General features: G+C 44.1%; 1 protein-coding gene across 2 annotated transcripts in view; it reads right to left on the bottom strand.

Annotated features, from left to right (window-relative positions):
- The window catches only part of mfsd10 (major facilitator superfamily domain containing 10), a 51743-nt gene that overhangs the window by 33982 nt on the left and 1149 nt on the right, over positions 1–16612 (bottom strand). For both annotated transcript variants that reach the window (XM_048528275.2, XM_059644902.1), the window contains one exon: positions 6804–7009. In XM_048528275.2, coding sequence (XP_048384232.1) covers positions 6804–6992 — 189 coding nt within the window. In that variant the 5' untranslated portion in view covers positions 6993–7009. The remainder of the gene's footprint in view (positions 1–6803; positions 7010–16612) is intronic.

Below are 16612 nucleotides of genomic sequence, written 5' to 3'. Positions count from 1 at the left end.
GACGGTCGATAAGCAAGGAGGTAAAAGGTTATTGCGGTAGACCAAAATGCGAAGTAATCAGATGAGCTAAATAAATGTAGGAGTAGAGTCATGGGGCTGAATTGGCCTAATCCTGTTCCAAATTCACCTGTTTGTAAAATTAAGAGTCAACCACATTGCCAGGGGGCTGGAGTCACACATAGGCCAGACCAGGTAAGGGTGGCACATTTCCTTCCTTGAAGAACATTAATGAACCAGAAAGGAATTTAACAACTACAATTAATTGTAGTAATGGTCACTGTTACTTTCAACATTACATTTATTGATGGAATTCAAATTCCACCAGCTGCCGTGGTAAGGTTTGAACTCAGGTACCCAGACCATGAGCCTGGACTGCTGGGTGACCAGTCCAGCAATGATACCATTACAACACTATCTCCCCTGCTTGCAGGATCTTACTTCATGCAAATTAGCACCTGCAGGCACCCATTCCAGCTGAAATGTCTTCTCTTCATCCTTCTGTTATTATCCTACCACCGTTCGGAATAGTTTCTAACCTTCACTGCCCTCACCAGACAATCTGTGGCTTTTCACCTTCAAAAAAAATACTTCAACAATAAAAAGGGAGTGGGAGATAATTGGCAGAACACAGACAACAAATCCAGAACAAAGCTTTGGTTGTTACCAGCTCCTCCTTCCTTTCAATAACAAGACAACAGAGGCTGGATTCAAGGGAAGGTTAGAAATAGTCACCAGGAAATATTTATTCACACAGAGGGATAACCAAAAACAAGAATAACTAGCATTTCTAGAAGACATCCCAAAAACTTTTTATATTTTAGGGAGGGGCGCAGATATGCAGCCAAGCAGGATGTGAAAAGAGACAGGAGCAGAAAGCTGGCGGAGAAATGACGGGAAGATTCAAAGACATGACTCAAGAATGTATTTGAGGAGGTTTTGAAAATGAGAAGCAAGTTAAGGGCCTGAAATGTATTGTCTTACATCATTAGATCAAAGGAAACAGGTAGAGGGGAAGCACTTTCTTTGAATGCTTTTAGTGCAGGACTGGAAGACCCTTGATAAGCAAGGAGGTGAAAGGTTTTTGGGGAAAATCCTGACCCCTTGAGCCTGTTCTGCCATTCAACAGAATCATGACCAATTAGTTCATTCCTCACATTACCTTCCTGTGTTTTCTCTGTAACCCTTGATTGCCTGACTGATCAAGAATTTATATATGTGTGGAAAGTTATTTACACAGAGGGTGGTGGGTGCCTGGAACGTGTTGCCAGCGGAGGTGGTAGACGCAGACACGTTAGCGTCTTTTTAAGATATATTTGGACAGGTACATGGATGGGCAGGGAGCAAATGGACACAAACCGTTAGAAAATAGATGACAGGTTAGACAGAGGATCTTGATCGGCTCAGGCTTGGAGGGCCGAAGGGCCTGTTCCTCTGCTGTAGGTTTATTTGTTTCTTTTGTTTCTTTGTATATCACAGTCTTAAATATACACAAGGACTATGTCCCTATGGCTCTTTGCAGCAAGGAATTCCAAAGACTGTCCACCCTCTAGAGAAGAAACTCCTCTTTATCTCAGCCTTAAATTTGCACCCCTTTATTCTGACATTATGCCCTCTGGTCCTAGACTCTCCCATGATTGGAAACATCTTCAGTATTTTCCCTGTCAGGCCCCCTAAGAATTTTTTAAATTCATTCACAGAATGTGGGTTCCTATACGTTTCAATTAAATCACCTCATTCTTCCAAACTCCTATCAGTAGAGTCCCTAATTAGCCTTAGCTTAAAAGACAATCCCTCCAGATTGGCAAATATCCCAGTAAACGTTCTCTGAACTACCTCCACTGAAATGATATCCTTCTTTTAATAAGGGGACCAAAACTGCTCCCAGTACTCCAGGGTGTGGTCTCATCAGCAACTTGTACAGCTGCAGTAAGAATTCCCTACTCTTATACTCCAACATCCTTGAAATAAGGGCCAACATTCCATTAGTCGTCCTGATTACCTGCTGCACCTATGTTCTGGCTCTCTCTGTTTTATGCACAAGTCCCCCCAGGTCGCTTTGTGTTGTAGCTTTTTTCCATACTTTTGTTCTCCCATCGAAAATAAACAATAGTCTATTAAACTACATTGGCCAACTTTTTGCCCACTTACCTAACCTAACCCGCTGTAACCTGCTGGTATCCCTTGCACAACTTGCCTTTCCACCTATTTTTCTGTCATCTGCAAATCAATCTACAATAAATCACTCCCTTCATCCAAGTCATTAATATAAATTGTAAACAGTTGTGGCCAAACTGAAAAAGAACTTCTTATCCTGCCCATTAGCTAACTCACTATCCATATCAATGGATGACATTCAACACCATGTGCCCTTATGACTTAACCTTTGTTTTGAGGTACTTTATTGAACATCGTCTGCTGGGTCAGTGGTTAGCACTGCAGCCTCAGTGCGCAGGGAACACAAGTTCAATTCCACCCTCAGGCGACTGTCTGTGTGGAGTTTGCACATTCGCCCATGACTGCTTGGGTTTCCTCTCGGTACTCTGGTTTCCTCCCACAGTCCAAAGAAGTGCAAGCTAGGTGGATTGGCCATGCCAAATTGTCCCATAATGTCCAGGGATGCCTAGATCAGGGGAATGGGTTTGGGTGTGATATGTTGAGTGCCAGTGTGGGTCAGTTGGGCCAAAGGGCCTGTTCTCACGGTATAGGGATTCTATGAATCTAAGTCCAAATACAACACATCTACTGGTTCCCCTCTATCCACTCTGATTGAGACTTCCTCAAAAATTAAAAGATTAGGACAGATACGATTTCCTTCTCGCAAAGCCATGTTGACTCTGCCTGATTAAATTATGATGTTCCAAATGTTCTGACATTGCTTCCTTAATAATTGATTCCAACAACAGATATTGGGCTCATCAGCCTATAGTTACACAATTCTTACCACCCTCTGTTTTTGAATAAGCATATCACTTTGGCAGTTTTCCAATCATCTGGAACTCCTCCAGAATCCTGGGGCATTAGGAAAATTACAACCAATGTAACCACTATCTGTACAACTACCTATTTTAGAAAGCAAGTTATCAGGGCTAGGGGTCTTATCCACCAGTCGCCCCATAGAACATAGAACAGTACAGCACAGTACAGTACAGGCCATTCGACCCACTCTGCTGTGCCAAACTTTTACCCTAATCCTAAATTCTATCTAACCTCCATCCCTACCTTATACTATCATCCATATGCCTATCTAATAGCTGCTTAAATGCCCCTAATGAAGGTGGTATTTAATTCTTCCTGCTATTCTTCAGTGTTAAAAGGATGTTCAAAGTACATTCCACCATGAAGACCAATGCAAAATATCAATTTAAGTTCTCTGCCATTTCTTTGTTCTCCAAAACTATCGCCCCACATTCATTTTCTAATAGGCCCATATTCACTTCGACCTCTCACTCTCTCTCCCTTTTTATATATTTAAAGAAGCTCTTGAACGAGCAAGTACCAGAATGGCCTGGCGTGAGTCAGCTTGGGGAGTGTTACAAAGAACCCCAGGATGGAAGGAATATTTATTTCGAGTGTGGAGAAGGCTTATGCTGTATAGCATTGACCATGGGCAAGAACCTGGTCGAGGTGTCCAAAATTATTAAGGGCAATGATAGGATGTAGGAAGAAACCCACTCACTAAGTGGAAGAGTCAAGGACCAGGGCACAATAAAAAGGAGCAGGAGGTTCAGAGGGATCTGAAGAATAATATTTTCCCAGAGGGTAGTGGATAACTGGAACTCACTGCCAATTTAGATGAGCACTTGAAATGCCATAGCATTCAAGTCAATGGGCCATATGTTGGGAAATGGAATTAGAACAGATGGATGCTTGATGGCCAGCATGGACACAATGGGCTGAAGGGTCTATTTCTGTGCTATAAAAAGTTTATGGTTCTAACACTGACAGGCTACTGCATTCAATTCTGGTCTCCCTCCTACAGAGAAGATATTGTTAAACTTGAGAGGGTAAAGAACTGATTTACAAGGATGTTGCCAGGATTGGAGGGTTTGAACTAGAGGGAGAGGCTGAACTGGCTGGGGCTATTTTCCTGGAGCATTGGAGGCTCAGGGGTGACCTTATAGAGTTTTACAAAATCATGAGGGGCATGGATATGGTGAATAGCCAGAGTCTTTTCCCCAGGGTAGGGGAGTCCAAAACCAAGAGGCCATGGTTTAAGGTGAGAGGGGAAAGATTTAAAAGGGCCCTAAGGGGCAACTTTTTCTGCACAGAGGGTGGTGCGTGTATAGAATGAGCAGCTAGAGGAAGTGGTGGAGGCTGGTACAATCACAACATTTAAAAGGCATCTGGATGGGCACATGAATAAGAAGGGCTTAAAGGGATGTTGCCAAATGCCAGCAAATGGAACTACATTAACTTAGGATATCTGGTTGGCATGGACGAGTTGGACTGAAGGGTCTATTTTCGTGTTGTGCACCTCTATGAGTTACATTAAATAAATATATCTCCCTGAATTCTCAAATGCAGCAGGTCCTTCATGGCTAAGGAGTATGGGTAGGTTGGGCAGCCATTGTAGTTATCCTGACCCTAATATTTACTGGTGTTAACATCCAATCTATACTCCACCCATGATATTTTCTTTCATCTGTGATTGTGGTTAGCTAACAATGTGACAATGACCAGATAATCTGATTTCAGTGATGTACATTAAAGGATAAATACTAGCCAAGACACTGGGAAGAACTCACCTTCCTTGAAAGGGAAGCCATGGGATCGTTTGCAACCACCTGGTCAAGTGAGACCTTGATTAACATCTCAACTGAAAGACAGCACCTCTGACAATGCGGAACTCCCTCAGGGTCACACTGGAGAGTGGTTTGGTTTTTGGCTTAAGCCCTTGAGTTGGACTTCAGAAGTCAGGTCAGAGGCCACAGTTGACATCAAATTTCTCAATGGTGAATAGAGTTAATTTTTTTTTAAAAAACAGAATTGCCTGGATTCTCTGCCTAATCACAGAGGTAGATTTTTTTTCTTTATTCATTAACAGGATGAGGGCATCGCTAGCCAGGCAGCATTTATTGCCCATCCCTAATTGCTCAAAGGATTGTTAAGGGTTGTTGTGGGTCTGGAGTCACATGTAGGCCAAACCAGGTAAGGATGCAGTTTTCTCCATAAAGGTCATTAGTGAACCAGATGGGTTTTTTCCGACAGTTCACAATGGATTCATGGTCATCTTTAGATTCTTTATTCCAGATATTTATTGAATTCAAATGCCACCATCTGCCAAGGTGGGATTCAAACCCAAGTCCCAGAAGGTTATCTGGGTCCCTGGATTAACAGTCTAGCGATAATACCACAAGGCCATAGCCTGATAAAGCTTATGGGCAGAGAATCAAAGCAGTTTTTTAAAAATTCATTCATAAATAGTGGGCATTACTGGTTTAGTGATAGTGAGAACTGCAGATGCTGGAGAATCCAAGATAACAAAGTGTGGAGCAGGATGAACACAACAGGCCAGGCAGCATCTCAGAAGCACAAAAGCTGACGTTTCGGGCCTGGACCCTTCATCAGAGTGGCATTACTGGTTTAGTCACATTACATGGTCATACAACAGTTAAGAGCCTGTGGGTAGGAGACATATGAAGGCCACACCAGTCAGGGATGGTGAATTTTTGTCCTGAAAGAGCATTGGTGAAACAGAACGGCTTTTTTAAATTTTTTTTTAAAACAACAATGACTACATGCTTACTATTAAGCTAGCTTTTTATTTCAAGTTGTTTATTGAGGTTCCCCATTAGTCATGGTGGGATTCGAACCCATATCCTGAGAAAATTAGCCTCTGGTCCTGAACCACTAGCCACTCCTCTCCACAAGATTTTACAGAGGTGATGACCCACTGACACAAGAACAGAAATTACTGGAAAAGCTCAGCAGGTCTGGCAGCATCCGTGGATAGAAATCAGAATTAATGTTTTGGGTTAAGTGACCCTTCCTTAAAACATCTTGTGACCCATTCAGTCCGCTGCAAAGATTCAGGCAGGATGACGTTTGGATTTGTTATAAATGGACAATATTCAAGTCCCCAGCACCAACAGCTTTCTCTTCAAAGAGCCCAAGTCAAATCATAGAACCTGAGTGTACATGAGGTGCACATTCAGCCCATCACGTCGATGCCAGCTCTTTGGAACACCACTTAATTAAATTGCTCCTTAACCTTTCTCTACTCCAAGGAGAACAATCCCGGCTTCTCAATTCCTTCCATAAAACTAAAGTCCCACAATGTAGTTAACTCAGCCACATTAGGGGCATTTAAACAGTCCTTGGATAAGCATATGGACGATGATGGGATAGTGTAGGGGGAGGGGCTTAGATTAGTTCACAGGTCGGTGCAACATCGAGGGCCGAAGGGCCTGTTCTGCGCTGTATTGTTCTACGTTCCATGTTCTAGGTTGGTCCCATTGTAGTAAGTTTCTTCTGCATCCTTTCCAAAGCTGCGATATTCTTCCCAAAATATTGTGCCTGGGATTGAGCTGAGGCCTAACATGAGATTTTTGCATAATATCTATGCTGTTCTACTCAAGGCCTCTATTTAAAAAGATAATTTTAATGCATAATGTCTATGGTAATTATGCTGAATTCTTGAGTAGAACTCAGTTTGTCTCTTTTACTGATAACACATCTTATTGTTAGTGCCAATATACAGCCCACTGACCAGGAACATATGGAAAGTATATATTAATATATGTCTGGACATTTCCCTTTACCATAAAGTATGATAAAACGAGCTAAATCTCACTTGCACTCACGTGATCAGTCTTTCCATAATATTCCAGTATGGAAGGCAGCAGTGGTAAGATGAGAGTAAACCCAAGCAAATCGATCAGAAGCATCAAGAAAACAATAGTAATGATGCGTGAGGACCCATCATGGCTATTGACTTCAGTCTTGGCCTCATTGCTTCCTCGACCACTGCTCTGCTGTTCTCTTCTCTCCATGGTTTACAATAGTCTCTCTAAAAGGAAACAAGAAACATATACATGTCGTCTGCAAGGTGTTAGAAAGGATTCTGAGGGATAGGATTTATGACCATCTGGAAGAGCATGGCTTGATTAAATGCAGTCAACACGGCTTTGTGAGGGGCAGGTCATGCCTTATCGAGTTCTTTGAGGATGTGACTAGAAAATTTGATGAGGGTCGAGCTGTGAATGTGGTGTATATGGACTTCAGTAAGGCATTTGATAAGGTTCCCCATGGTAGGCTCATTCAGAACGTCAGGAGCAATGGGATACAGGGGAACTTAGCTGTCTGGATACAGAATTGGCTGGCCAACAGAAGACAGCGAGTGGATGTAGAAGGAAAATATTCTGCCTGGAAGTCAGTGGTGAGTGGTGTTCCACAGGGTTCTGTCCTTGGGCCTCTACTGTTTGTAATTTTTATTAATGACTTGGATGAGGGGCTTGAAGGATGGCCCAGCAAGTTTGCAGACGACACAAAGGTTGGAGGTGTCATTGACAGTATAGAGGGCTGTTGTAGGCTGCAGCAGGACATTGACAGGATGCAGAGATGGGCTGAGAGGTGGCAGATGGAGATCAACCTGGATAAATGCGAGGTGATGCATTTTGGAAGGTCGAATTTGAAAGCTGAGTACAGGATTAAGGATAGGGTTCTTGGCAGTGTGGAGGAACAGAGGGATCTTGGTGTGCAGATACATAGATCCCTTAAAATGGCCACCCAAGTGGACAGGGTTGTTAAGAAAGCATATGGTGTCTTGGCTTTCATTAACAGGGGGATTGAGTTTAAGAGTCGTGAGATCTTGTTGCAGCTCTATAAAACTTTGGTTAGACCGCACTTGGAATACTGCGTCCAGTTCTGGTCGCCCTATTATAAGGAAAGATGTGGATGCTTTGGAGAGGGTTCAGAGGAGGTTTACCAAGATGCTGCCTGGACTGGAGGGCTTATCTTATGAAGAGAGGTTGACTGAGCTTGGACTTTTTTCATTGGAGGAAAGGAGGAGGAGAGGGGACCTAATTGAGGTATACAAGATAATGAGAGGCATAGATAGAGTTGATAACCAGAGACTATTTCCCAGGGCAGAAATGGCTAACACGAGGGGTCATAGTTTTAAGCTGGTTGGAGGAAAGTATAGAGGGGATGTCAGAGGCGGGTTCTTTACACAGAGAGTTGTGAGAGCATGGAATGCATTGCCAGCAGCAGTTGTGGAAGCAAGGTCATTGGGGTCATTTAAGAGACTGCTGGACATGCATATGGTCACAGAAATTTGAGGGTGCATACATGAGGATCAATGGTCGGCACAACATCGTGGGCTGAAGGGCCTGTTCTGTGCTGTACTGTTCTATGTTCTATGTTTATTTTCTTTCTCTCTCTCCTCCTCTCCTTGCCGTTTCCAATTTCACCTTCCCCTCAGTGTCTAAAAGGGAGGAGGGAAATAGGGCCCAAACTACTGAGTCATTGTGAATTGAATTCCTTCTGCAGCACCCAATAAGAATCTGACAACACTTTCACAAATAACAGGATCAATCTATTTGCGCAACCAAACGACAAGAAACAGAGTGCTTAGCTGAACTTTAATTTAAGCAAGAAAGATATCACATCATTAACTTATGGCAGATAGTCTTTCAGCTCAGAGAAGGTTTACTACAATGATCCCCAGAGGGGAAGGGATGAATGAGTAAATGTTAAACAGGTTGGGACTCCACTCATTGGAGTTTAGAAGAATAAGAGGTGATCTCAAATGAAACTTACAGCATTCTTAAGGAGCTTGACAGGGTAAATGCTGAGAGGACGTTTCACTTCATAGGAGAGTCTAGGAGAGGGCACAATCGCAGAATAAAGGGGTGCCAATTTAAGGCTGATGTGGAGGTGCCAGTGTTGGACTGGTGTGGACAAGGTCAGAAATTACACGACTCCAGGTTATAGTCCAACAGGTTTATTTGAAAACACGAGCTTTTGGAGTCTTGCTCCTGCTTCAGGTGTTAGTGAGAGGGAAGTAGTATCAGACACAGAATTTATAAGTAAAAGGTCAAAGGGTCACACCACAAATGAGGATGTACTAAACAAACCTAAGATGTTGTTAAATCTTTAATCAGCTAGAAGGTTTTAATTGATTACTGTGTATATGTAAATCCCCAAATTCCTTTGAAGTCACTATTCTGAGAGAACTAAAGGTTTTATCAGTGTAAAGAAGAGACATTTTAAGTCAGACAATTGTGTGAGGCCTTGTTTAGAATCTTTTGGTTTGGAGTCGGACTGGTTTTATTTCTAAAACAGGAACTTATAAAACACCACATTGACTGACTGTCTATAAATTGTGTTTCTTGAAAATAGAATGTATCTGCAAATACAAACTCACTCCATAGATTTGTGTGCGTGTGAGAGAGTGAGGGGAGGGGGCAGACAGTGTGCGCACGTGCGTGTGTGTGAGAGAGAGAGCGAGTGTGTGACAGAGAGAGAGAAAGACTGAGATGAGGAGGAAAGTCTTCTCTCAGATGGTTGAGAGTCTTGAACTCCTTTCCACAGAAAACTGTGGGGGTAGAGTCTGTGTATATTTAAGGCTCAGATAGATTCTTGATCGGTAGAGGAATCAAGGGTTAAGGGGAAAATGCAGGTAGTGGAGGTGAGGAATGATGGATCAGCAAAAATCGCACAGCAGGCTGGAAGGGCTGAATAGCCCATTCCTGTTTATATTTCTTATGGTCTTATCATTTTAAATCTAGGTTGCACTGAGGGAGGGACTGTCTTTTAAGTGACACGTGAAACCAAGGCTATGTCCATTCTCTGAGGTGGACATAAAAGATTAGACAGGATCGATACAATATAGAAAGAGGATGTTCAGCCCATCATGTCTACGTTTGGTCTCCAGGTGGGCAATTCACATGGTTCCATTCTCCCACCTTCTCCCTGTAACATTGCACATACTTCCTTTTCACATAACAGTCTGATTCCTTTTGAATGTTGCAATAGACCTGCCTGCACCGCACTTATTGATCCATTGTGAAGCAGGGCATTGTCAGTTGCTTGACTTGCTGTGAACAAATTGGCTGCCACATTTCCTACAACAGCGACTATACCAAAAAAAGTTCTTATATGGCTGTAAACGTGTTCTGGGGCATCTTAAGGTTATGGAAGGCGCAATGTAACTGCAAGATAGATATTTCCTCTACAGTGCTGCGTGAGTCAAAGTGTGTATGTGGTGGGGGCTTTTGGAGGGGTGGTGTTGGAATAAACAGTTACAGCAACTGTTGTTTTAACCAGCACCTTATGAACCGGCACATTTGATAAACCAGTAAAATTATATACCTCATATATCACAAAAATTACTGTGTTATTTTGTCCAATTATTGTAGAATTTTAATCTATTCACCTCAATATAAATATACTTCTTGTTCAATCAAATGGCCACACAAAATATCAACAGTTGATTCAATTTCGAGTCAATTTCTCCTCAAATATTGTAATCACTGAGTAGATCAGTGAGGGTATGAGCGACAAGGCTCTTGGCCAGTAAGTTTTATTTCAGGCAAAGTTGCATTATTAATAAGAGATAACAAGGTGTAGAGCTGGATGAACACAGCAGGCCAAGCAGCATCACAGGAGCAGGAAAGCAAAACGTCAGCCTTCCTGCTCCTCTGATTGCTGCTTGGCCTGCTGTGTTCATCCAGCTCCATACCTTGTTATCTCAGATTCTCCAGCATCTGCAGTTCCTACTATCTCTGCATTATTAATGAAGTGATTTATGCCGTAATTCAAGTCTAACAGTGATGTGTATAGCCCTCCCTCCCCATATTACATTTCTATTACTTAGTGTGTTTTTACATTGATTATGTGGATCTCTTGATTATCCAGAGTATTTGATTAAACTGGTCCCATAGGTGCTGGTTAATAAAAAGTTTGCTGCATAATCATAATAAATTAAAGCTGGCAAGTAATTCAGGAGATGTTAGGGACCTCAGTTCTTCATATAAAGGCTAATAGAAACATGAAGTATTCTCTCCTGCAAAGTAACGAATGGTGCAGGGTCAGCTCAAAAATTTAACACTGAGCATAAAGGCTCTTTGTTGGGCAAGCCAGATAAATTGAGTTAAAATACATGTTCCAATTGGAACAGGCTCAAAGGGCTGAATTCTGTTCCTATGATCCCAGACTCTTTCTTTTATTATACCGCCAAATGCAAAAAAACTTCTGTGTAACTATTAACCGCCATGGATTAAGCAATTCTCCACATGGCATTGTTTCTCATACTTTGGTATCACCTCGTGATGTATTATCTCAGGTATCCGAGGGTGTGAAATATCCCAGGTTTTTGCCATGTCACTCCACCTCAAACCGGTCAACGTCCCCCCGCTCTGGGAAACTCATACTACTGCCTGCCCCGTGAAACTTGTGAATCTTTATCTTTGAAGCAATTAAAAATCAATTTTTCTGGGAAGGGAAATTGTTAAAGGCCATAAAGCATAAACCATTTAATGCAATCCTAAGTTTTATCTGACTGACATGGGATACAAAAGCAGAGTGGTAATGTTAACTGTATAGATGACCAGTCATGCTACAATTAGACTAGTCAGAGATAATGGGAACTGCAGATGCTGGAGAATCCAAGATAACAAAGTGTGGGGCTGGATGAACACAGCAGGCCCAGCAGCATCTCAGGAGCACAAAAGCTGGTCTAAGCCCGAAAAGTCAGCTTTTGTGCTCCTAAGATGCTGCTTGGCCTGCTGTGTTCATCCAGCCCCACACTTTGTTATAATGAGACTACAGTCCTCAGTTTAGACCACCTCACTTTAGGAAGGATGTTAAGGCCATGGAGCGACTGAGAAAGGGAATGACTCAGATGATACCATGGAGATAAATTTTAGTTATGAGGAGAGACTGGAGCAAACATTTTTTTCTCACTGGAGCGGAAGGTGGTTTGATGAAAATCTGATGGAAAAATTGAAAACCTTTGACAGATTTATCGCAATCTTTTAAATGGCGGCAAGTTAGTGACGAATGGGCAGTAAGTTAAGATTGTTACCAGCTCCTCGAAAGGGGGGAAAATACGTTTTATACTCCAAGAAACAGGAAACAGAAATAGAATCCACTTACAGCTTTCAACAGAGATATGGATAAATATTTGAAGATGTAGGGTGGTATGACAGCATGGGTCTGAAGGAAATGTGCTGTAGGAATGATGACTGAATGGTACCCTTCTGCATAATGCATTAAAAATATATTTCTAATCAGGCTGCTCAGACATAATTCAACACAGCCCCAGGGCAGGTGGGACTTGAACCTAAAACTTCTGGCATAGGAGTAAGGTACATTATCACAGTGTAATCAAACATTATGCATTAATGCTCTCCTAATGAGGCCCTAATTGTCTGGCACTGGCTTGTGTCTGCGACTGAGTGATTTCTGTCCACTCAAGAATGCAGGGTTTGCAGCCAAGAGCACAACACATGGAACACAATGAAAGCCTCCTCCACTCTTTCTCACATTGGGCGATCCAAGTAGTTTTTTTTAAAGAAAGAACTGGTTTAAAATAAAATTTAAAAATCCTCCTCACCTCTGTCTTAAATTAAAAGATCCCCACAACAATGTTCGAAGAGGAGCAGAGGAGTTTATGTCGGTGCCTACACCAATATTTATCACTAAAACAAATGGTAATTTATCACATTATAACAAAGTGTGAAGCTGGAAGAACACAGCAGGCCAAGCAGCATCTCAGGAGCACAAAAGCTGACGTTTCGGGCCTAGAACCTTGATCAGAGAGATCTCTGAATGGTATCCTCCTGCATAATGCATTAAAAATATATTTCTAATCAGACTGCTCAGATATAATTCAACACAGCCCCAGGGCAGGTGGGACTTGAACCTAAAACTTCTGGCACAGGAGTAAGGTACATTATCACAGTGTAATCAAACATTATGCATTAATGCTCTCCTACTGAGGCCCTAATTGTCTGGCTGTGGAGGAGCTGCTGTGTGCATTTAGTTGCATCTTTACAGTGTCTTCTGTATAATGCAAGATTCAAATGCTTCACTGAATTGCAATCAAATAAAATTTCCCACCAAGTCACATAGATATTAGGATAGATGACTATAAGCTTGCTCAAGTCTTCTGGGGGCGTTAAAGGAGGAGAGAGAGTTAAGACAGAGGTGAGGAGGATTTTTTTTCTGTCTGAAGATCGCAAGTCTTTGGGTCTCTCTTCCTCCAAAAGGTAGTGGAGGCAGACTCTGAATAATGTTAAGGCAGCAGTAGAGATTATTGATGTGCATGGGCATGAAAGGTCATTGTGGGTAGGCAGGAAATATGCATTTGAGGTGACAATCAGGTCAGCCGTGATCTTATTATATAGCAGAACAGGCTTGAGGGGCTGAATGACCTACTCCTGCTAATTCATACATTTTACAAATGTATAGTATTAATTTGAAAGAATACTGAGCTTTGTAGATAAAGGGATGTCATAGAATTTTACAAAAGAGGAAACTATTTGACCCAGAGACAGTAGTAACTAGAGATGCTGGAGAATCTGACATAATAAGGGCCTAGGCCCGAAACGTCAGCCTTCCTACTCCTCTGATGCTGCTTGGCCTGCTGTGTTCATCCAGCTCTACACCTTCTTACGTCAGGCTATTTGACCCATCATGTCTGTTCTCCTTCTCCAAAGGAGCTACCCAATGAGTCACAGCAGGCCCAGCAGCATCTCAGGAGCACGAAAGCTGACGTTTCGGGCCCAGACCCTTCATCAGAGAGGGGGATGGGGGTGAGTGTTCTGGAATAAATAGGGAGAGAGGGGGAGGCGGACCGAACATGGAGAGAAAAGAAGATAGGTGGAGAGGAGAGTATAGGTGGGGAGGTGGGGAGGGGATAGGTCAGTCCAGGGAAGACGGACAGGTCAAGGAGGTGGGATGAGGTTAGTAGGTAGGAGATGGAGGTGCGGCTTGGGGTGGGAGGAAGGGATGGGTGAGAGGAAGAACAGGTTAGGGAGGCAGAGACAGGCTGGACTGGTTTTGGAATGCAGTGGGTGGAGGGGAAGAGCTGGGCTGGTTGTGTGGTGCAGTGGGGGGAGGGGATGAACTGGGCTGGTTTTGGGATGCGGTGGGGGAAGGGGAGATTTTGAAGCTGGTGAAGTCCACATTGATACCATTGGGCTGCAGGGTTCCCAAGCGGAATATGAGTTGCTGTTCCTGCAACCTTCGGGTGGCATCATTGTGGCACTGCAGGAGGCCCATGATGGACATGTCATCTGAAGAATGGGAGGGCGAGTGGAAATGGTTTGCAACTGGGAGGTGCAGTTGTTTATTGCGAACCGAGCGGAGGTGTTCTGCAAAGCGGTCCCCAAGACTCCGCTTGGTTTCCCCAATGTAGAGGAAGCCACACCGGGTACAATGGATGCAGTATACCACAATGGCAGATGTGCAGGTGAACCTCTGCTTAATGTGGAAAGTCATCTTGGGGCCTGGAATAGGGGTGAGGGAGGAGGTGTGGGGCCAAGTGTAGCATTTCCTGCGGTTGCAGGGCAAGGTGCCGAGTGTGGTGGGGTTGGAGGGCAGTGTGGAGCGAACAAGGGAGTCACGGAGAGAGTGGTCTCTCCGGAAAGCAGACAGGGGTAGGGATGGAAAAATGTCTTGGGTGGTGGGGTCGGATTGTAGATGGCGGAAGTGTCGGAGGATGATGCGTTGTATCCGGAGGTTGGTGGGGTGGTGTGTGAGAACGAGGGGGATCCTCTTTGGGCGGTTGTGGCGGGGGCGGGGTGTGAGGGATGTGTGGCGGGAAATGCGAGAGACGCGGTCAAGGGCATTCTCGACCACTGTGGGAGGAAAGTTGCGGTCCTTGAAGAACTTGGACATCTGGGATGTGCGGGAATGGAATGCCTCATCGTGGGAGCAGATGCGGTGGAGGTGGAGGAATTGGGAATAGGGGATGGAATTTTCGCAGGAGGGTGGGTGGACACACTGCCCTCCAACCCCACTACACCCGGCACCTTCCCCTGCAACCGCACTCCCCCCCCCCCGCCCTCCCACTTCCCCCCCCCCCTCCCACGTCACCCCCCCCCCACTTCACCCCCCCCACTTCACCCCCCCCACTTCACCCCCCCCTCCCACTTCACCCCCCCCTCCCACTTCACCCCCCCGCCCTCCCACTTTCACCCCCCCCGCCCTCCCACTTCACCCCCCCTCCCACTTCACCCCCCCCTCCCACTTCACCCCCCCCCACTTCACCCCCCCCCCACTTCACCCCCCCTCCCACTTTCACCCCCCCCCCGCCCTCCCACTTTCACCCCCCCCCGCCCTCCCACTTTCCCCTCCCCACCTCCCCACCTCCCCACCTATACTCTCCTCTCCACCTATCTTCTTTTCTCTCCATCTTCGGTCCGCCTCCCCCTCTCTCCCTATTTATTCCAGAACCCTCACCCCATCCCCCTCTCTGATGAAGGGTCTAGGCCCGAAACGTCAGCTTTTGTGCTCCTGAGATGCTGCTGGGCCTGCTGTGTTCATCCAGCTTCACACTTTATTATCTTGGATTCTCCAGCATCTGCAGTTCCCATTATCTCTATCCAATGAGTCATGCTCCCCTGCGTTTTCCACTTCTTCCTGCTATTTGCTTCACTCTTTCAAATACAGTATATATTTAATATTGTTTTCAAAGTAACACTTTTTTTTATTACTGGTCCTAATAAGGAGCTGCATGAGAACAATTCCCACCTTTCTTTTGGATCCTTGTCAGCTTTCAGGCATTTGCTGAGTCACATTCAACAAGTTATGAATGACTACTGAACGGCTAACAACCCGCAGGATAACCCTAAACCTTTTGTAAACATTAGCTCAGCTCTGACTGCTCTCTCTAGATACTTCACTGAGTCCTGATCACCCAGCACCATTATGTTCACTGACCTACACAAGCTCCCATTTCCAGCAAAACGTTCACATTTGCGTCCATTTTATTTGGGACCCCCTCATCACCTGTGCTCTCCAGTAGTTCCAACAATTTTCCAAAATCTCTATGCATTTCTGATTCTGGCTAAATGAGTGTCCCCCATTTTAAATCCTTAAGTACCACTATCTGTCCCAGAAACCCAAGCTCTGGAATTCACTCCCTAAGCCTCTCCAACACTCAACCTCTCTTTCCTCCTTTAAAGCCCCCTGAAGACTTGAGCAAGCCTATAGTCATCTGTCCTAATATCTGGTTATGTGACTTGTTGGGAAGTTTTATTTAACTGCAATTCAGTGAAGCATTTGGAATCTTGCATTTCACAGAAGACGCTGTAAAGATGCAAATAAATGCACACAGCAACCCCTCACAAAGACAGTAATGTGATAAATGGCCATTTGTTTTAGTGATAAATATTAGTGCAGGCACCAAGATAAACTCCGCTGCTCCTCTTTGGACATTGTTGTGGGGATTTTTTTTAAACCATCTTTTGTTATCTTCATTCACTTGAGAGAATGGCTATGGCCTAGGTTTAACTTCTCATCCCAGAGAACAGTGCCACAAAGGTAGACCAGACCATAAGGCATGGGAGCAGAAGCAGGCCTTTCAGCCCATCAAGTCTCCTCCAACATTATGCTTTTTTCCCCCCATTACTCTTGATTCCCTTCCTGATTAAAAATCTAT

Source organism: Stegostoma tigrinum, chromosome 3 (genome assembly GCF_030684315.1).
Source record: "Stegostoma tigrinum isolate sSteTig4 chromosome 3, sSteTig4.hap1, whole genome shotgun sequence".
NCBI lineage: Eukaryota > Metazoa > Chordata > Chondrichthyes > Orectolobiformes > Stegostomatidae > Stegostoma > Stegostoma tigrinum.
Note: the sequence above shows the minus strand (reverse complement) of the source record. Positions and strands in the feature narration are given on the sequence as shown.